Source organism: Nicotiana attenuata, unplaced genomic scaffold (genome assembly GCF_001879085.1).
Source record: "Nicotiana attenuata strain UT unplaced genomic scaffold, NIATTr2, whole genome shotgun sequence".
In the NCBI taxonomy this organism is placed as follows: Eukaryota; Viridiplantae; Streptophyta; class Magnoliopsida; order Solanales; family Solanaceae; genus Nicotiana; species Nicotiana attenuata.
The window spans coordinates 118,355-141,023 of record NW_017673033.1 but is presented as its reverse complement, the minus strand read 5'-3'; the positions used below and the strand labels follow the sequence as shown (position 1 = coordinate 141,023).

General features: G+C 40.6%; 1 protein-coding gene across 2 annotated transcripts; it reads left to right on the top strand.

Moving 5' to 3' along the window:
* The first annotated feature begins 16,401 nt into the window (after positions 1-16,401).
* Positions 16,402-22,086, top strand: LOC109215254 (cytochrome P450 89A2-like). 2 transcript variants are annotated; one of them, XM_019379285.1, is made up of 2 exons: positions 16,402-18,093; positions 18,275-18,494. In XM_019379285.1, exon 1 carries the CDS (start codon positions 16,535-16,537, stop codon positions 18,086-18,088), a length of 1,554 nt encoding a protein of 517 aa, XP_019234830.1. In that variant the 5' UTR covers positions 16,402-16,534; the 3' UTR covers positions 18,089-18,093; positions 18,275-18,494. The 2 variants fall into 2 exon arrangements, with proteins under 2 accessions (XP_019234830.1, XP_019234829.1); XM_019379284.1 differs by lacking the exon at positions 18,275-18,494 and adding an exon at positions 21,786-22,086 and having other exon boundaries at positions 16,403-18,093.
* Positions 22,087-22,669: the final 583 nt, after the last annotated feature.

The window sequence follows — 22,669 nt, the reverse complement described above, 5'->3', positions numbered from 1 at the left end:
GATAAGCCTCTCGCTGTGTAATAGGGAGAAACTTCTCCAGGAATATATGCGTGAACTGCTCCCAGGTCAAGGCTGGCGATCCTGCTGGTCTAGCTAAACAATAATCCCTCCACCAAGTCTTGGCGGATCCAGACAACCGAAATGTAGCGAAATCAACCCCATTGGTCTCAACAATACCCATGTTCTGAAGAACCTCGTGGCAGCTATCCAAATAATCCTGAGGATCCTCGGTAGATGCACCACTGAAGGTAGTAGTGAAGAGCTTGGTGAACCTATCCAACCTCCATAAAGCATCGGCAGACATAGCTGCTCCATCACCGGCCTGGGCTACCACAACCGGCTGAGCTGCTCCAACTGCTGAACTGCTGGAGTCTGAATCGGGGGAATTACCTGCTCTGGAGTACGAGTAGCAGGAGTCTGGACCCCTCCTCCAGCCTGAGAGACGGCTGGTGCTACAGGAAGCAAACCTGCTCGGGTAACACTCTCCATAAGACCCACCAATTGGACCAGAGCGTCTTGAAGAACTGGGGTAGCAATAAACCCCACTAGGACCTGAGCTGGGCCCACCGAAACTGCTGGGGCTGGGGCTGGAACCTCCTCGTCGAAGTCTACCTGAGGCTCCGCCACTGGTGCTACTGCTCGGGGCTGAGCTCTGCCCCTACCTCGGCCTCTAGCACGGCCTCATCCTCGCCCTCTGCCCCTAGTGGGAGCTGCCTGGGGCTCGGACTGCTGATCAGAAGATGAGGAAGCACGTGTTCTCGCATCTGCGAAAGAACAGAGTAGAAATTCAATTAGCGTCGAGAAACCAAACCGCACGATAAGAAAGAACAAATGTGAAACTTTTCCTAACTCAGTAGCTTCTGGGGGATAAATACAGACGTCTCCGTACCGATCCCTCAGACTCTACTAAGCTTGTCCGTGAGTTGTGAGACCTATGTAACCTAGCGCTCTGATACCAACTTGTCACGACTTGGATTTCCCACCCTTGGGAGTTGTGATGGCGCCTACTAATGAGAGCTAGGCAAGCCAAATTTAATTACTTTTTCATTAATAACATAATCCCTTTTTAACAATTATCGGCAATAATATAAAAGCATCGAAATTAAACAATAAGCGGAAGTCTTAAATTATGGAAAACTGAATAGAAATGCAGAAAAATTCAACATAAGCCTCAACCCAAGACTGGTGCCACAATACTCACGAACTACTAAGAATACTAAATACAATCGTCTGAAAGAGAACATAAACTGTTTGTCTCGAATACAATGAGATAACAGACTAAAATAAAGGATAGAGGAGACGTCGGGCCAGCGGACGCCTGCAGGGCTACCTCGATGTCTCGCTGGACTGAATGCCTGCTCCCACACTACTGTTGCTGCTGTCCGAAACCTGGATCTGTGCAAAATAGCACAGAGCGTAGCATCAGCACAACTGACCCCATGTGCTGGTAAGTACCTAGCCTAACCCCGGCGAAGTAGTGACGAGGCTAGACCGGACTACCACATAAACCTGTGCAATTTCATATATATATATATATATATACAGCGGAATCGAAATACAAAGACAGATAAATCATATGGGAAGGGGAGCATGCTGTAGGGGACAACAATTTCCAAATAAGAGTCGTCCAGTAACGAAGGAAATAACACAACTCAATCATAAGTAATGAAAACAGAAATCAACAAGTGCACGGCATCACCCTTCGTGCTTTTACTCTCATACTCACCAAGCAATAACATGTGCACGGCATCACCCTTCATGCTTTTACTCTCGTTCCTCACATATAGTCAATAGAATCGGCACGGAATGGTACATCGTGCGGCACGGTATCACCCTTCGTGCTTTAACACTCTTTACTCACAATAAGCAAACAATGCACGGCATCACCCTTCGTGCTTTACACTCTTTCCTTACAATAAACAAACAATGCATGGCATCACCCTTCGTGCTTTATCACTCTTCCTCACCCAAACAACATTCACAAATAAGGGGCAAGGAGATAAACAAATAATGACGAAAATCCCGGCAAGGGAATGCAATTAAACAGTTAAAGCCCGGCAAGGGAACAATATCAATAAGTTTCCATATCCCGGCAAGGGAGAAAATCAACAAAACAACAAAACGTGCCGGCAAGGGAATAAACCAATAACTCTTTCTCTTTCTTTCACTTTCATCTCACAATTCACATCATCACTTGAGCCAGTACTCCAAAGATTTACTTATCTCATATACCTTCACAATTTGTATTTTAGCTCCAGCCAACGCTCCACGAAGTATAAAGATCACAATTCCTTTCACATACCCTTTACAACATATAGGAGTCATCAATTAAGCATGGAAGTTATAACAAAACCAAAATATTCGCAAAATAAGGACTCACGGTCATGCTAGACACCAATGTATAGATACTCGTCACCATGCCTATACATCGTACTCGACAATTAGCAAGTAGCAAGTAAGACTCAACTCTTATTCCCTCAAGCTAAGGTTAGACCAAACACTTACCTCAACTTCCACGGCCAAATCAATCCACAACAACCGCTTTCCCTCTCGAATTCGGCTCCAACTCAATCAAATCTATACAATAATGACTTCATAATATCAATATATGCTAAACAAATCAAACCCAATGCCTAATTATAGATTTACAAGCTTTCTTCCCAAAATCCCAAAAATTGACCCCGAGCCCGCTTGGTCAAAACACGAGGTTCTGACCAAGTTCATACCCCCCATTCACCCATGAGCCCGAATATATAATTTGTTTTCAAATTCGACCCCAAAACGAGGTCTAAATCAAGAAAATTCAAAAAAGCCCTAACTCTACCCATTTCCCCCAATTTTTACCCTAAATTACATGTTTTAGGTTTAGGAATTCAATAGATATTGATGGAAAATGAAGAAAACGAGTTGAAATTTACTAACCCAAGAAGTGTTGGTGAAGGAGAGCTTCAATGGATGCCTAAGGACCTTGGAGAAGAAGGAGTTCGTGAGTGTTTATGAAAATCCCGTAACTACACTGTTCTGGAAATTAAAAATATAACTGGGCAAAATTACCCTTCACGTTCGCGAAGGGTAGACTTGACAGACCATCGCGTTCGCGATATCAAGGGTGCGAACGCGAAGAGAAAAGGCTGGGGGTCCAGGATTTGGTCTACGCGAACGCGAAGGTACTTATGCGAACGCGATGAAGGAAAGACTCAGAGCTTCGCGAACGCGGGAGAGGCGTCGCGAACGCGAAGAACAACGGGACCTGCAACAGCTGAAGCTAATTTCTGCATTTTTCCTAAGTTTGAAACCACCGCGAAACACCTCTAAAACACTCCCGAGCCCTCGGGGCTCCTAACCACACATATGCACTAACTCAACAACATCCTACGAGCTTAACCGTGCAATCAAATCGCCAAAATAACATCAAAACAACGAATTAAACCTCAAAATCACTAGTTTTTCTTCAAACCTTATAAACTTTCAAATTTAGAGTTTTAAGTCCGAAACACGTCAAACGACGCCCAATTTCAACCAAACTTCACAGAAATATCTAAACCACCTATAAGACCTGTACCGGGCGCCGAAACCAAAATACAGGCCCGATACCAACACGTTCTAATCAAATTTCATTTCCAATTTCCTTAAATATTTTCAGAAAACAATTTCACTCAAAAATTCATTTCTCGGGCTTGGGACCTCGGAATGCGATTCCGGGCATACGCCCAAGTCCCATATTTTCCTACGGACCCTCCGGAACCGTCAAATCACGGGTCCGAGTCCATTTACCTAAAATATTGACCGAAGTCAAATTTATTTATTTTAATATCAAAACTTAGCATTTTTCACTGAAATTCATATTTAGACTTTCCGGCTACGCGCCCGGATTGCGCACGCAAAATGAGGCGACTATAAATGAGGTTTTCAAGGCCTCAGAAGCACAGAATCGGTAAGAAACAGGTGATGACCCTTCGGGTCGTCACAGAGCTGTTTGACCACACCCTCGGCAGTGCACAATTTATTTTTACGTTGGATCGGGCCGTACGTCCCTCGGTATTACTTGCGCATGTTCTTACTTAGTGATTTTCTTCTGTGGACTGGACTTCATATTTGCTTGATATATACATACATATATAGACGCGCACGATAATATTTGGAAAGGAATTGTTATTCTACGCTTATAAATGCTTAATAACTTGTGAAATCCATGCTTATTATGAACTCCTCTCACTTTATTTGACCTTAGTGGTATCATGTTAACCTCTCGTCTCTACTTCTTCGAGATTAGACGGGATACTTACTGGGTACATATTGTTTATGTACTCATACTACACTTCTGTACTTAATTGTACAGGGTCTGAGACAGGTACATCTGGCTATCAGTCGGGTGCGCATCATTGAGCAGATTCGAGACTCCTACAGTGAGCTGCTTCCCTTCCATGTCGTTCAGCAACTTGAAGGAGTTTTCTTATGTATTTATGCTGTCTATTCTGTTTCAGACAGTAGGATAGTGTGTTTTGTTGAATATTCTACTAGTTGCCCACTACTTGTGACACCAGGTCTTGGCACACACATTAGTAGACTGTATTGTTTTGGGGTTGTATTATTACTATGACTTTATCCATCGTCTCTAATTTATTTCCAACTTAAAGAATTATTCCAACTATTTTGGGGTTAAAGTGATTGAAAGCTTAGTTAGTAACTTCCGTTGGCTTGCCAGAAATGGTGTTGGGCGCCATCATGATCTGTTATGGAATTGGGTCGTGACAGGGGTCGGATTCCGATTCCGGAAGTTGGAGTAGGTCTGTAATGTCGAATATGACTTGTGTGCAAAATTTGAGGTCAATCGGACCTGATTTGATAGGTTTAAGCATCGAAAGTAAAAGTTTGAAATTTTAAAGTTCATTGATCTTGAATTGGAGTGCGATTTATGGTTTTAGCGTTGTTTGACGCGATTTGAGGCTTCGAGCAAGTCCGTGTTATGTAATGGGACTGAGTGGTGTGATTGGACCGGGCCCCGGGGGCCTCAGGTGAGTTTCGGACGTGCGGGAGGAGTTGAAAACACACCGGATTTTCTGGTGCCTTTGCAGGTCTCGCAAATGCGAGAAAATGTTCGCAAATGCGAACCTCGCATTTGCGATGAAATCTTCGCAAGTGCGAAGAAGCCTAGCCTGGGCTTGGATCACATTTGCGATAAAGGCAGTCACATTTGCGAGCCTGACAGGGTTCGCATTTGTGTGTTCTTGGTCGCATTTGCGACCTAGGCAGTAGAAGCCCAGGGTTCGCATTTGCGATATTTTGGTCGCATTTACGACCTTGGCAGGGGAGGCCCATGTTCTCATTTGCGATAGTTTTATCGCATTTGCGAACCAGGTGTCGCAAATGCAACATCTGAGGCCTGTGCGCAGCTATTAATTTCGTGACTTAGACCATTTAGCTCATTTTCTTTCATCTCTTGGGCGATTTTGGAGCTTTTGGAAGAGGGTTCTCACCTAGCACTTTGAGGTAACTAATTTCTACACAACAAGAGTTAAATACATAGATTATGGGTAGATTAACATGTGAAAAATTAGGAAAAATCAAGGGTTTTAGATGTAAAACCTAGAGTTTGATAAAAACAAGATTTAACCACAAATTTTGTTATGGAATGGTGTAAAATCATATATTCTTGATCCTTAGGTTATGGGTAACAACTTTCTTCAAATATTTCCAGAATCCGGGCACGTGGGCCCAGGGATGAATTTTAGGAACCTTGCATTTAGGGTTGGGAAATTGATTTAATAAGTAGAATATGAACTTTTGAGCATGTATTGACTAGTTCTTACCCCATTTGAATAGTTTTGGATCGTTCGGCTCCAATTTGGAGGTTTGAGCGCGTTCTTAAATTGGGATATAGGCTTCAGAGCGAGGTGAGTCTCCTTTCTAACCTTGTAAGAGGGAATTATCCCCATATGTGAAATATTTAAATATGTGCTTCTATTTGTGGAGGCTACGTACGCACGAGGTGATGAGAGTCTATGCATAGCTACTATTATGCTTAAGTCCGGGTAGTTTAGGGCCCAAAAGCATGCTTTACTTGTAATATTTGCAACCTTGTTGACAAATTTAAAAATGCTTAAAACATATCGAACGTGTAAATGAATTTCTTAAAGGCTAGATATCATTTCTTGACTTTTAAAAGAGAAACTTGCCTTTTCCTGAATAATTGTTCCTTGATGAATAATTGATTTGACTGTTGAATGTGTTTATCTATTGTGGAATGGGCCTAACGCCTCGGTAAATTAAATGATGCATCTATGGTTCGCGCCATTCGACCCTCTGGCAGTGCACAGTTCATATATTGTTGGATCGGGCCGTACGACCTTGGCATGATTTGCGCATGCTTGTATTGCTTGCCTTGAAATTCATTGAAGTTGATATTGTTTCTTCCCGACTTGAGAATAAATGTATAAATGATGAAAAGGAATTTGGGAATTTCCTATAAAAGAAAGAATTGTTTGCTTGCTTCATTCTATTGAGTTACAATCATGTTTATAAAGATCCTCGATTTATTATATTATTGACTTATCATTATTGGACCACTAGTAAGTGTCGAAGTCGACCTCTCGTATCTACTTCTTCGAGATTAGACGGGATACTTACTGAGTACACGTTGTTTTCGTACTCATGCTACACTTGTTGTGAATTTTTGTTACACAGGCACATGTATTTCTAGTGGCCTACTGGGCGTAGCAATGTCACAACCCAAAATCCACTAAGGGTCGTGATGGCGCCGAACACTGCTGTCAGGCAAGCCAACCAAGTTACTTAATCGAATTCTCGTTTTAATACTTCTGAAATCTATGATTTTCCTTCAAGTTTAGCAATATTAAAGAATATAGTCTCAAATCAAATTTAAATGATAAGCAGTTAATACAATACTTCAAACTATCCCAGAACCCGGTGTCACAAGTGCATGAGCATCTACTGATAGGGAAGTAAAATACAGCATCCGTCTGGAATACAATGGACAGGGAATAAATACAATGTACTGAAGAGGGCTATACTAGCTGCGGGCCGCCTCGAATAGTGCAACTCACCTAGCCCCAAATCATCCGCGCTGCTACGCCCAATGAGCTGCTAGAAATAGATATACCTGTGCAACAAAAATGCACAGAAGTGTAGTATGAGTACATAAACAACGTGTACTCAATGAGTATCCCGCCTAATCTCGAAGAAGTAGAGACGAGATGGTCAACTTTGTCACTTACTAGCGGTCCAATGATAACATACTAAATGTGTGAGGAAATCAGGGATTTTACCTAACAATTCTAACTCGCAAAGCTGTAAAACAGGCAATACACCTTCAACAAATAATAAAGGATTTTCAAGGTTTACTTTTCTTTATTTTATCAATTTATCTCAAGCCATGAAAGGCAGCATCAACGTATAAAATTCTCAGGCAACGATATATAAATCATGCGCAAATCATGCCGAGGCGACGGCCCGCTCCAACAGAAATGAAATGTGCACTTGCCGAGGGTCGACGACGCGCCTATAGATGCATCTATTTAATCTACCGAGGCGTTCGGCCCGTTCCAAAATAAACACATAGAGACATTCAGTCAATAAGCCAACATGGGGCAATTATTCAAGGAAAGCTAATTCTCTTTTTAAATTTAGGAAAAATTAAGTTTAAACCCTTTTTAGAAATTCGTTCACTGATTCGATGTAGTTTAAGCAGTTCAAGCTGTCAATAGGTTCGTAAATAATTCAAGTATAGCATGCTTTTGGGTCCTAACTACCCGGACAATAGTATAATAGTAGCTACGCACGGACTCTCATAACCTCGTGCGCACGTAGCCCCCACAAATAGGAACACATAATCAATTATTTCACCTATGGGGAAAATTCCCTCTCACAAGGTTAGAAAGGAGATTCACCTCGCTCCGAAGATCCATAACCGGCAATCCATGCCCTTCCGGGGACTCCAATTGATGCACCATGCTCTAATACTAGCCAACGGTTACGCAAATCCATTAATTTATGCTCAAATATTCATTACAAACTAATTTATAGCAATTCCTAACTCCGATCGAAAAGTTGACCAAAACGCCCTCGGGCCCACGTGCCCGGAATCCGAAATTTTTCGAAGATAAAGATTACCCATGACCTTAGGAACTCAAATATTTAATTTTCACTAAATTCCATACTCAATATCGTGGCCAAACTCCAAAAAATGCCAATTTCTAGGTTTTCCACCAAAACCTAAATTTTCCATAATTTCCTTGCCTAAATCCATGTATAAACTTGATATTTAACTCAAAGCTAGCATAAATTACTTACCTCATGATGAGTGACGAAAATGGCACCTCAAATCTGCTCCCCATCGACTCTAATGGAAGAAAATGAGGTTGAAATGAACCCAACCCCGAATTTTAAAAGACCTCACTGCCTCAGCTGTTTCCGCTTCTGCGGTGCACTAACCGCTTCTGCGAAGACCGCTTCTGCGGAATTAGGATCGCTTTTGCGAACTTGGCCCAAAATGCCTGGACCGCTTCTGCGGTCTGGGTCCCGCTTCTGCAGAACCGCTTCAGCGGAAACTGGGCCACTTCTGCGGTTTCCCTTGGACTAGCCCTTGGCCGCACCTGCGATGGACTGACCGCATCTGCGGTACCGCTTCTGCGGTTCTAGAACCGCAGATGCGGTTATGACAGAAGCAGCATACCTTCAGTTATTCCTCAACTCCCAAATTCGATCCGTTAACCATCCGGAATCCACCCGAGGCCCCCGGGACCCCAACCAAACATACCAACCAATCCTAAAACACATTACGGACTCGCTCGAGGCCTCAAATCACATCAAACAACGCCAAAATCATGAATCAACCCCCAATCCAAGCTTTATGAATTTTAGAACTTCCAACTTCAACTTTCGATGCTTAGACCTATCAAATCAAGTCCGATTGACCTCAAATTTTGCACAAGTCATATTCGACATTACGGACCTACTGCAACTTCCTGAATCGGATTCCGACACCTATATCAAAAAGTCAACCTCCGGTCAAACTTCTCAAAACCCTCAAATTTTCTATCTTTAGCCAAATGACTCCAAAATGACCTACGGACCTCCGAATTCACTTCCGATCGCGCTGCCAACTCCAAAATCACCATACGGGGCTATTCACAGACTCGGAATCCCAAACGGACATCGATAACACTGAAATGCACTTCAAGCCAAACTTATGAAATTTCTTCTAAAATGCTAACTTCCACAATAGGCGCCAAAACGTTCCCGGGTTATCCAAAACCCGAACCGGGCATACGCCCAAGTCCGAAATCATCCTACGAACCTGCTGGAACCTTCAGATCCTGATTCCGAGGTCGTTTACTCAAAATTCCAATCCTAGTTCATTCTTTCACTTTAAGCTTCTAAAATAAGAATTCTCTTTCCAAATCGACTCTAAACTTCCCAGAACTTAATTCGGACCACGCGTACAAGCCGTAATACCTGAAATGAAGCTGTTCATGGCCTCCGACCGCTGAACGGAGCGCTAGGACTCAAAACGACCGGTCGGGTCGTTACAAGCAACATGGATGATACGGAGACTAGGTGAACTGCATTTCCCGAGGCGACCCGCAACCAGTATAGTCTCTTTCAAGCATATTGTATTTACTTTCTGTCCAATTTGTATTCCGGACAGTTATTGTACTTGATTCGATTTCTTAGTAATTTCATGCACTTGTGACACCGGGTTCTAGGATGATTATGGGATTATTTAATATTGAGTTTGTTAAAGACATCAATATCTATTCAGTGAAATTCATTACTTATTGTTTAATGTATAAAAGAAACAATTCCGAAAATATTAAAACAAGAAATTGCAAGTAAATTGGTGTTTGCTTGCCTGACAACAATGGTGTCCGGCGCCATCACCGCCCTTAGTGGATTTTGGGCCGTGACATAAACAAAAGTAGAATTATACCTAGGAGATTTGAGAAATGGTTAATCTTTTTTATTTAGTATTTCTTAATTAATATTCAATAATTATCTATTTTTATCGAGAATGTTTAAATTTTATGATTATTTAGATACAATGCGAATAACTCAAATAATTGATATGATTAGTGTCCACGCATCCGTGCGGTTGCTAATACTAGTTAAGAAATATAGCACCAACTTTCTGCTCACAAAAAAAAGGAAAAAAAGAAAAAGAAAGCGTGAGTAGTCAAAAGCGCAGGGAATTAACTCTATTGTGGATTTGCAGGAAATATAGTTGCCTAGACGTGTTCCTAAAGCTCACCGTATCTTCTTTTTCCAGTGATTAATGTTCTAAAGAGTTTAACGTGCGATTTTTTCGTTATTTGGATATTGACTGATTTTGATGAGATGTAAGTGTATATCTTAAGCTTTGAATTAAGGACCTCACAATAAAAGCTCATCAAAAGATCTGAAACTATTTACAATAAATATCTAAGTTTGGTGATTTTTACTTCTCAACGAATGATGACTCCTAAAAGAGTATGTCTCACCTTTATTTTTTTAATCATTGTTCGAGTTTATTTTTGTAAGTGTAATGTGAATTTTCGGTCCCACTTTGAATGACATTTTTTTTTTTAATTTTAAATCTTTTCAATAAGAGATCATTATTTTTATGCATAATAATTTGGAAAATAACACATATTAATTTTATCATTTTCTTCTATTTAAATTGTAAGTGACTAAATTCACCCATTTCCTCCTGAAGTTATATGTTTAATTTACATATCTATAAAATTTCCAGAAAAAAAAAAGTGTAATGAAATTTTACACACCTTAATTGTTGGAAATTTTATACTATCAAATTACTGTTACCTATTATAATATCTTACTTTCAAAATTACAACTTTACACTTTATGAAAATTTAATTATAAATTTTTTTAAGTAATCTAATAATGTAATTCTTTTTTGCATTATCCCTATATACTCCCTTCGTGTCAAATTAGATGATGTACTTTCCTTTTTAGTCTGTTCCAAAACAAATAACACATTTCTAAATTTGGAAATAATTCAACATTAAACTCTTTGTTTTACTCATTTTACCCTTAATGAGAAGCTTTTATAACCACACAAATGTCATGGCCCAAAAAACTTTTACCCCTTAAGCTTTTAAGACCACAAGTTTTAAAAGTCTTTTTTTCCCTTAAACTCTGTACCGAGTCAAACTGCCTCATCTAAATTGAAACGGAGAGAGTACCAGTTAAACTTAGAGCCGTCAAAATGAGCTTAGCCCGTAAAGTCAGCCCAACCCCGCCCGCTACTTGGGTAGGGTTGGGTTGAGATTTTTTTAGCCCATTTAAAACTACGGCTTATAAGCCCGACCCATGTCAGCCCGCTGTCCCGTGAGGTTTGACTGAGGCTGGGCCTGGGCCGGCCCTTGGGCAAAAAATTAACTAAATTCAAATTTAAATACTTAATATTTAGAAAAAGTAAAAACTAAAAAAACTATTAACTATAATCCCCATTCCCCAACCTTAGATTGCTCATTTACCTTTCTATATCAACTAGAATTTAGATTTTTGATATGCATGCAGTACGACAAGATTAATTTTTCTTTTGCTTAACTAACAACAAACTAGAAAAGTTTTAAGTGACCAATAATATAGTTTTTCAAAAGAAAATATTACTTCAAGTGGAAAATGATCAGTTTAGTTACTTTACTGTATTATTAATAATTAAATTGTTCTTCAGTATAGAAAAAGGTAAGTTTTAATACCCAAAGAAAATTGACAACACTAGCAAGTTTTATGAATTTTAAAAATTTGATGGACTATAATGATGAAATCATCAAATGATGTTAAACCTAAATTAAAAAATCTCAACATATAAACTTATTGAAGCAACCCGTGAACCCGAGGAAAGTGAAAGAAATGTATTAGAAAAATATTCATGTAATATTAAAAAAGAAGAGCTAGAGATATAGAGAATTTGCATTTATATTACGAGATTCCGTGTCAATTATCAAGATTCTTGTAAGCTCAAACCAAACAGAAGTCGTTCATATGATTAAGACTGCCATAAAGAAACATTTAAAGATAAAGTGAAATTTTTTCTTTAAAAAATTGAAGGGCGGCCCGCCCTATCTCGCGGCCCTCTTAGGACTAGGTTGACTGGCCATTTTAAGGCCTATTTAGATGGCGGGCCAGTTCGTCCTAGCCCACCAAATTTAAAAGCCTAGGAGGCTTGGGCTGGGTTGGCCAGACCGGCCCGTTTTGACAGCTCTCGTTAAACTCAATGATATTATAGTAGTATATAATTGGAATACCTCCTATAACAAAGGTATACACCCTATTTATTATAAATCAAAATTATTTTAAAAGTATTATTTTCTATAGCTACCTTTTATATTTTACAGCAAAATAGGTATTTATGGTGTACCCTACCATTAAGGCGTGAAATACGCTATTTATGCTTTTTCTCTCTCTTTCTTTCAGTTAACACACGATTCTCTCTCAAAATCTCAGCAAAAATTTTCTTCAATCTCTCTCTTCGAGCAATATTCCTCTTTCTATTTGGCCGAATACTGGAATCGCTGAACACGATTGCTAGATCTTAATTTTGCTCAAACTAATTAAAACAAGAACATGATTCACTTCTTGAGATGAAATTCTGGTAATTTCCATGAGGCAGAAGGCGAGCAGGAAGGCCATTATCACGACCCAATTTCTTCTATAGGTCGTGATGACGCCCAACGCTACCGCTAGGCGAGCCAACAACAAACTAACTCTGCTATCTTTTCTTTTAGAAACTTGAAATAGTTGATTTTTAATTATTCCGAATTCAAGAAGTGCAAAAGTTAGTAAAATGAGAAAACTAAAAAATTTTAAAAGCAATGGGATGAAGTAATTACTCAAAAACCAACAAGTGTCTACTACGATAAATCTTCAAGACCTGGTGTCACAAGTGTATGAGGCACTAGTAGAATATACAAAAGAATACTACACTACTGTCTGAAATGAAATAGACAGAAAATAAAGCAAAAGAAAGACTTCGATTGCTGCAGAATGGGCTCGGAAGGCAGCTCACCGCTAAGTCTCGTAGTAATCAAGGATGCACGCCGGACTGATATCAAGATGCACCTGCCTCAGATCCTGTACGATTAGTGAAAAAGTGTAGCGTGAGTACATAAACAACATGCACCCAGTAAGTATCCAGTCTAACCTCGAAGAAGTAGTGACGACGGGTCAACTCCGACACTTACTATGGGCTAACACTAAACTAATGGAATTATAACTAAGTATGAACTATATATATACAACTGAAAATGCAATAACAAGAATAAATGAACAATTCTTTCACTAATAGTAAGTCCTAATTGATCTCCATCATGTAACAAATTAACTTGTCAAGCCAATGAAACAATATCAATTATAGTTGGGCTTCATGAATTATTACGCACAGATTATGCCGAGGTCGTACGGTCCGATCCAACACACAAGTATATAAATTGTACACTGCCAAAGGTCGAACGACACGAACAACAGATGCATTTTTTCTATTACCGAGGCGTTCGGCCCTCTCCACAAGAAGATAAAAATAATTTATAAATAACCGATTCAAGGATTATTAAGAGGCTAATATTCAAGTAAACATCAAGTCCCATTAACGGTCAAGTAACCTGTCCACAACTCAAGTCAATGAAATTCGACCTTTTACAATTCTTTATCAAGTTCTGATATGATTTAAGCATTTAAATTAGCAAGTAGAGTGCAATTATTGCAAGTATCACATGATTTGGGTCCTAAACTACCTAGACATAAGCATAATTAGTAGCTACGTACGGACTATCGTTATCTCGTGCGCACGTAGCCCCCACAAATAGGAGCACATATTAAATCAATTCACCTATGGGGTTAATTTCCTCTTACAAGGTTAGAAAAGAGACTTACCTCGTCTCAAACATACTTCCCGATCCAAAATCGTGCTTAAACCCTCAATTCGGTGCCAAACGACTCGAAACTAGTCAAATATTATATAAAATAGTCAATACATGCTCAAATGTTCATATCCCAACTTTTAAAGTGATTAGCCAACCCCAATTGAAGAATTCCTAAAATTCGCCCCCGGGCCCACGTCCCCGATTTCCAAAAAATTTTGAAGAAAGTTGTTACCCATAACTTCATGAACTCAAATATATGATTTTTATCCCATTCCATAATTATTTTCGTGGTTAAACCCCATTTTTATCAAAAATCTAGATTTTACTAAAAGATTCCATAAATCCCACCATGTTCCATGTTAAATCTACTTATGATTCGTGTATTTAGCTAAAGAACCGACAGGGATCACTTACCTCTTGATGTTGATGGAACCCCTCTCAAAAATGCTCTCAAAATCGTCCAACACCAATGGGAAATGAGGGAAATAAAGCTAAGTCCCGCATTAAAAATTATTGTACAGGTCGCAGATGCCGCATTTGTCAAGGTCGCAAATTCGACAAAATCGAAACACCTGGTTCGCAAATGCGAAGGTCGCAAATGCAATAAAATCTTCGCAAATGCGAAGCTGAGGCCCCCACTGTCAAGGTCGCAAATGCGACCAAATAATCGCAAATGCGAAGGCAAGCTGGTTGTAAAAGCGAATGGAAATCTCGCAAATGCGAGTCCTGCCTTGATCAGGTTTCTTCGCAATTGTGAAGCCTTTCTCGCAAATGCGAACCAATTCTCGATTGCGATACCTAAAACACCAGCAAAGAAAAACCAGAAAAATTGAAGTCTCCTCATCCATTCGAATGTATCCGAAACTCACCCGAGCCCTCGGGGCTCCACACCAAATGTCCACACAAGTCTAAAAATATCATGCGGACTCGCTTGCACGATCGAAAACCGAAATAATATCTAAAATCACGAATCGGACGCCAAAACGCATGGATTAACTCATGAAACTCAAAAAAACACATCCGCATGTTCGATTCCTATCAAATCACGTCCGATTGACCTCAAATTTTTCACACAAGTACTAAATGACATTACGAAATTATTTCCGGTCTCAAAATTCTAATTGGGCCTCGATAACACCAAAACCTACTCCAAACCAAATTTAAAGAACTTTAATACCTTCAAAGAGCCAACTTTTACTATTAGACACCGAAACGCTCCCAGATCATCCAAAATCCGATCCGAGCATACGTTCAAGTTCAAAATCATTATACGAACCTATTGGAATCGTCAGATCCCGATTTCGAGATCGTTTACTTAAAACGCTGACCGAAGTCAAACTTAGTCTTTTTGGCCAACCTTAAGGAACCAAGTGTTCCGATTTCACTCCGAAACCTTCCTAATCCCGAACTAACTATCCCCGCAAGTCATAACACAGAAAAAGTACATACGGAGAGTCATATTTAGGGGAACAGGGTTCTAAACAGCAAAATGATCGATCGGTCGTTACAGCAATGCTTTGGCATAAGAGAAGCATGGAACACAATCTTCTCATCTGGAAGCATGGAACTTTCTTCTCTTTTTTGTTTTTTAGTCACATACAATGATATAAATATATTGTATTCTGTACACTCAAATACATTATATTTTTGTATAAATATATTATTATTTTCGCCTATATTTATGTATTCCCAAGATCTGTATTTTTTTAATATAGCTGAATATCACTGTGTTTTGTGATTTTTCGTTGTTTGAATACGGTCGAATTGAAAACAGTGAATTGATTATAATGTATAATAGTGAATATATGTGAATTAAATACAATGTATACAATCAAATTCAATAGAATGGTATACACCCTATTTTCTTGATTTTTTATTGTCTAAATACAACTGAATTCAATACAGTGAAATTCAATAATTCAATATTAACACCCGTAATCACTATTTTTTTAGGCGGATTACCTCACTATACTTATAAATACATTCGCGCGAATACATGAAATATATAATTAAACATCTGTAATCCATGTGTTTTTACCTCATTGTATTTATAAATACAATCGCGTGAATACATGGAATACAGAACAATAGCAACGAAACTTATGTAGAATTAACTTTGTTGAGTTATATTAGGAGTGTATCACGTTAATTGATCCTCTATCCGTTATTATACAGTCGAACAAACCTATTTTTAAGGTGATTGTCGTTACTGAATTCATGAATACATGGCGCGAATACATCTGAATACACAGTTGCGTACAACTGGACTCCCCTGTTTTTAAGCGATTTTTGCTACTGTATACTACCGTAATAATTGAATAGTAGCCATAGAAAGTAACTATGTATATGTTAGTTATAGAAAGTTAATAGCCAATAAACAAAAAAATTCCTCCATATAATTTCTGCTTTTTAGTGCTTTAGCTCTTAAAGGTACGTACAAAATAAAATTTCCACAAAAACCGCGTGTGACTATCATTGCATCTTTTGACATCTGGCATTAGATTATTCTTTCCGTCTTCTTTCTTGCTCTACGGACATACACACACAAACGAATAAAAAGCTTTTCTCTTCAATCTTCATCTACTATTTTATTTTATAATATGTAGATAGAAGTACTGTTATTTCTGGAGAGTCGTCAAACTAAAAAAATCATGGAAACCTGGTTTGTCATCGTCGTCACTCTGTGCATCTCTTTCTTCCTCAAATCCCTCTTTAATCTTATCTCCCCCAATTCCAAATCCAATCAGAAAAACAAGAAACTCCCGCCGGGACCCTACACTTTTCCGGTGATCGGAAGCTTATTATGGGCGAGAAGATCCTTCGCTGACTTGGAACCAATCCTTCGTAACCTCAAGGCTAAGTATGGTCCTCTCATCAGCCTCAATATTGGGTCTCGTACCGCCATATTCGTATCCAGTCACTCCTTAGCTTACCAAGCTTTAGTCCAACAAGGAGCTGTTTTCTCCGACAGACCAAGAGCTGTCCCCACCAGCGCAGTCGTCAACAGTAATCAGCGTAACATCAGCTCCGCCCCTTACGGCCCTGTTTGGCGTCTTCTCCGGCGAAATCTGACGTCTGAAATTCTCCACCCTTCGCGCGTCAAGTCCTACTCCAAGGCCCGGTCTTGGGTTCTGGGTATCCTCCTTCAACAGCTCCTTCACGCCCGAGCCGATTATTCTATCAGGTTAATTGATCATTTTCAGTATGCTATGTTCTGTCTTCTTGTGTTGATGTGTTTCGGGGATAAGCTCGAAGAGGCGCAAATCAAACAAATTGAAGGTGTGCAGCGCAGGTTGCTCCTTGGTTTCCGACGATTCAATATACTCAATTTCTTTCCTAGAATTGGAAAAATAATCTTTAGGAATCGCTGGAAGGAACTGATTGAACTACGTCAAGAGCAAGAGAAAATCTTCATTCCTTTGATTGAAGCTCGAAGTAGTAAGGCCAAAGAACAAAAGCCTGAGGAAGAAGTGGTGGCTTATGTGGATACGCTGTTGAATTTGGAATTGCCAGAGGAAAACAGGAACCTCAATTATGGAGAAATGGTTAGCCTCTGCAGTGAATTCCTAAGCGCCGGAACTGATACGACATCCACCGCCTTACAATGGGTTATGGCCAACTTGGTGAAAAACCCTTCCATTCAGGAAAAACTATATCAAGAAATTGCCAGTGTAGTGGGAGAGAAACAGAGCAAGTTGACAGAAGAGGTGGTGAAGGAGGAAGATTTGCACAAAATGCCATACCTGAAAGCAGTGATCTTAGAAGGTCTTAGGCGACACCCACCTGGTCACTTTGTGCTGCCACATACGGTGACTAAGGAAGTAGAACTAAATGGCTACGTCGTCCCAAAGAATGCCACCATCAATTTCATGGTTGCGGACATGGGTTTGGACCCAAAGGTGTGGGAGGATCCCTTGGAATTTAAGCCAGAGAGGTTCTTAATGGAGGAATCAGATAAGGAAGGGTTTGATATAACAGGAAGTAGAGAGATCAAGATGATGCCATTTGGCGCTGGTAGGAGAGTATGCCCAGGCTATGCTTTGGCTATGCTACATTTAGAGTACTTTGTGGCTAATTTGGTTTGGCATTTTCGATGGGAGGCTGTGGAGGGAGATGATGTTGATCTTTCAGAAAAGCTAGAATTCACCGTTGTGATGAAGAATCCACTTCGAGCTCGTATCTGCCCCAGAGTTAACTCTGTTTGAATTTGGTAATTACTACTTCTTTCTGTTTGCATTGTTCCCTGTTGATTGACTTCCCCATATAGTACTGGAAGTTAGAGGGAGTATGATTATTAATGCCTTGCTGCAATATTAGCTTAGTAGTTAGTAGTGAATATAATTGAAACTGGATATTTCTGTCTCATGTGTCGTACATTTGGTTCATTGCAGTTGTTCCTCTCCGTCGCATTAGTTAAGGTTTTGGTGCTTGTCCTGATGTTCATTTTCCTTGTCATAAATAATCATCCAATGAAGAGATCAGTATAACTAGAAATTTGTTTATGCTCTTTTTGGTTATTTGCCTGTACTCTGGCAGGATGGAAAATTGTTTACTTTCGCAAAGAAATTGTTGTTTTGGTCTTTCAAGGAATATATGAATTCCATGTCAGCTGAAGTTGCTCACATTTGCTTTTCTGACAATGCTTTTAGGCAAAACAGAAAAATAAAACTAAAGTGGATAGAGAGAGATTATGACCTAACTATATTTTTTTGGTGAAAGTTGTAATTGAAGGATGTTAAGGTTAAGCAGCATCCTGTGAGGTTATTAGGAGTATAAAAAATGGAGAGATGGCTACTTGCGTGCATAGGTGGCATAGAGCGATTATTAATCAAGGATGCAGATTACTGCTAAACTTGCTGCAACACCTCCTGATGAGGATGTGGAAACTGCTTCCGCTCTGAATTCACACGTTCAAGCCTAAAACGCTCCTGAACACTTGAGATGTAGTTCTCAACCCTTAGATCAACGCTTTCGTTGTCAAGCAGCTTGGCATAACTATAGGTGTACTTCTACCACTACTGTTAGAGTTTTGATCAGTACTCTCTGCCGGTGGAATATAAAATGAAACGTACGGTAATGGTCATGTAACGACTCGGTCGATCGTTTCGAGAGTTACAACCCCGTTCTCCCATTTTTCTGCTTTATTTGTGTTCTTCACCTGTATTATGTCTTACCGGGTCAGTTGGTTTGGGTCTGGAGTGGTCTTGGAGTGAATTGAGACACTTAGTCTCTTTTGTGAATGCTTAAGTTGGGAAAGTTGACCGGATGTTGACTTATGTTTAAACGATCCCGGATGTGAATTTTTATGGTTTCGTTAGCTCCGTTAGGTGATTTTGGACTTAGGAGCGCGTCCGGAATATGATTTGGAGGCCCGTGGTAGAATTAAGCTTGAATTAGCGGAAGTTAGAATTTCGGCGATTTTGGTCGGCAGTGGAAATTTTGGCATCGGGGTCGGATTGGATTTCCGGAAGTTGGAGTAGGTTTGTGGTGTCATTTATGACTTGTGTGCAAAATTTGAGGTCATTCGGACGTGGTTTGATAGGTTTCGGCATCGTTTGTGGAATTCGGAAGTTTAGAAGTTCTTAGGTTTGAATCCGAGTGTAATTTGGTGTTTTGATGTTGTTTTGGGTGATTCGAAGGTTCGACTGAGTTTGTATGAGGTTATGGGACATGTTGGTATGTTCGGTTGAGGTCCTGAGGGCCTCGGGTTGATTTCGGGTGATTAACGGAACAAGTTTAGAAATTGGAGGAGTTGCTGAAGTTGGATCTCAGCTGTCATAACCGCACCTGTGGAGTGGGAGCCGCAGGTGCATGCCCGCAGGAGCGGCTAAGGAGTCGCAGATGCGGCCACAAGGGACTTGAGCAGGAGCAGCATGTGCGAAGTGTTTCCCGCACCTGCGGAGGCGCAGATGCGGACAGGAAAGTGCAGGTGCGAGAGGGGATGCGCAGGTGCGAGGTTGTTTCCGCACCTGCGATGATTGCAGATGCGGTCGTGAGGCGCAGATGCGGTCCCAGGGATTTAAGTGATTTTCTGCAGATGCGGAGGTTTTTGCGCAGAAGCAGCGGTGCGCATTTTGGGCCGCAGGTGCGAAAAGCCTGGGGCAGAACCTATAAATAGAAGACTTTGCGAATTTTTGTTCATTTCCACCATTTTCAAGTCGGACCTTAGAACTTTTGGAGTGATTTTGAAGGGGATTCAAGGGTTTCAGTGAGGTAAGTTGCTTGAGCTCTAATACTCCTAGCTATGGTGTTTTCCCGTTGATTTCCCACCTAATTAGTAGGATTTTTGAAGTGAAATAAGGGGTTAGGACTTGGGATTTTGGACAGTGGATTTTGGGGATTTGAGGGAACAAATGATGTCAGATTTTGATGAAATTGGTATGGTTAGACTCGTGAGTGAATGAGCTTCCTAGTTTTGTGATTTTTTTCGGATTTCGAGACGTGAGCTCAGGGGCCGGGTTTGAGTTGATTTTGGGATTTTTGTCCAATTACGTAGTTTTTCTTGTGGAATTGGTTCCTTGGCCTATATTGATTGCATTGTATTGCTTGTGACTAGATTCGGGACGTTTGGGGGCCGATTTGAGAGGCAAAGGCGTCGCGGAGTAGGATTTTAGCTTGNTCTTAATGGTGGAGGGATTTAAGACCTCAACCTATAGGTGGTTCTAGACAGACCCCTAAGGTTTAAAAGGTAAAAATACTAAAGCGACAAGCAATAACACATAGGACTCTTAGCAATCAAGAACAAGAAGGAGAAAATAAGAGGCTCACTTTACCTCCACAAGTAAGGCATGTAAACAGCACGACTCAAATACAAATAAGGGCCTTTTGTTAAACAGTATCCTAAGGCAGGATGTCTAAATGAGTATGCAGAAGACAAGCAGTTTAATTTTTTATAAACTCAGAAGTAAAGCCCTGTCAGTTACCATAGTGTTATGTGATTAGTACTGAGGTGACGCACATGCCAAGTGACGGGCATGCGGGCGTGCACCGTGAGAATTGTGGCCTGGGTGATTCCATGGCACCGTTTAGTGACTCTATCATGTTGATATCCATGTTTTGTCATGTGATAATGTAGTTGAGCTGTATATCATACTTGATATCATGTTTAGGCTTTGTGGCGGTATTGTTTTGGACATTTAGCGGTCGTTTCTTGCTGTCATCTCACTAGTTTTCGCTTTATATTCCATACTCAGTCATGATGATGCATTTCTATATTATATCTCAGTCCCGGTTAATTATTGATTCATCATATCATTGTTCCGGGTTGTTTTCATGACATTGTGAACCCGTGGTGAGACTGGAGAGGTTAATGACTGAGTGAGCCCGAGAGCCTGATTATGAGTGATAGTTATGGGGTCGGGCTACATGCCGCAACAGATATATTGATTATGATAGCGCTTGGGCCTTAGGAGCCCCTCCGGAGTCTGCACACTCACAGTGAGCGCGGATGATATTATTGAGGGATGGATCTTCCTTGGACATGGATCTTGTCCGAAGTATTGATACCTGGAGATGGATCTTCTCCATAGGGCTGGAATGGCCTTCCTCGGTACTGAGTGACTGTTGCCGGTGATGTTTATATAATCCGGGATGTATTTTTCCTGGGCCGGATGGCCATATACAGTACCGAGTGGTTGAGCACTTGAGAGTGGAAGTACATTGTGCGTTTCATACATTCTGTGCATTGGCACGTTGAGCTTAACTTAGCTGTATATCTCACATTGTCCAGATCTGTATTTACTTTACTGCTTGAGCTGAATACTTGAATTGAAAGCATGCCTACTTTTCTGTACAGTTTTCTTCTATTTACCTGTTGAGGTTAAGTTTTTCACTACCTATCAGTCCATAGTTTGGACTTGTTACTTACTGAGTTGGTGTACTCACGTTACCCCCTGCATGCAGGTCCAGGTATCTCTGGCCACGGTAGCGGCTGTTGATTATTCTTCTGTTGTTGATCACTGGAGACAGTAAGGCAGCAGCCTGGCGACTGCAGCCCTGCTTTCTTGTTCTCTATCTTCCCCGTAGTTGTATTTTGGATTTTTCCCGGACTATGTTGGTCTTATTGTTATCATAACAGTTGTAATAGTGGCTCATGACTCAGTGACACCCTGATGTTTGGGGCTTTACTTTCCGCACTTCTATTTTAAGTTCAACTCTTGTTCTCTTTTATGAAATTCTGCTAAACATGATGTCTTTAGGCATAGCTTTTAATGAACTATTGTAGTATTGTGGAAGTCGGCTGGCCTAGTACTATTGATAGGCGCCATCACGACAAGCTTGAGTTTAGGGTCGTGACAAGTTGGTATCAGAGCCTAGGTTACATAGGTCTCACGAGTCATGAGCGGGTTTAGTAGAGTTTTGCAGATCGATACAGAGACGTCTGTGCTTATCTTCGAGAGGCTGCAGAACCCTTAGGAAACTTCACATTCTTGAATTCTTATCGTGCGAATCCGTTGATTCTAGTAACTAAACTTCTGTTATTCTATTCTCTCATAGATGGTGAGCACACGTGCTACCGGTCACGATGGACAGCCACCAGTACCACTAGTTGGGGCCGCGAGAGGTCGCGCTCGAGGCCGTGGTAGGGGTAGGGGTGTAGCCCGTACAACAGCTAGGGCAGCACCTGCAGATTCACCAGTTGCCCCAGTCATGGATCAGGTCCCAGTTGTGGATGCACCAGCGGGACCAGCTCAAGCACCAACTATGCCCTTCGTGATTCCAGGTCTTCAGGAGACCTTAGCTCAGATTCTGACCGTGTGCACCAGTCTTGCTCAGACGGTCTCTAT

Coding starts and splice junctions, on each gene's coding strand:
- LOC109215254 (XM_019379284.1), top strand. CDS start 16,535: ATGGAAACCTGGTTTGTCATCGTCGTCACTCTGTGCATCTCTTTCTTC.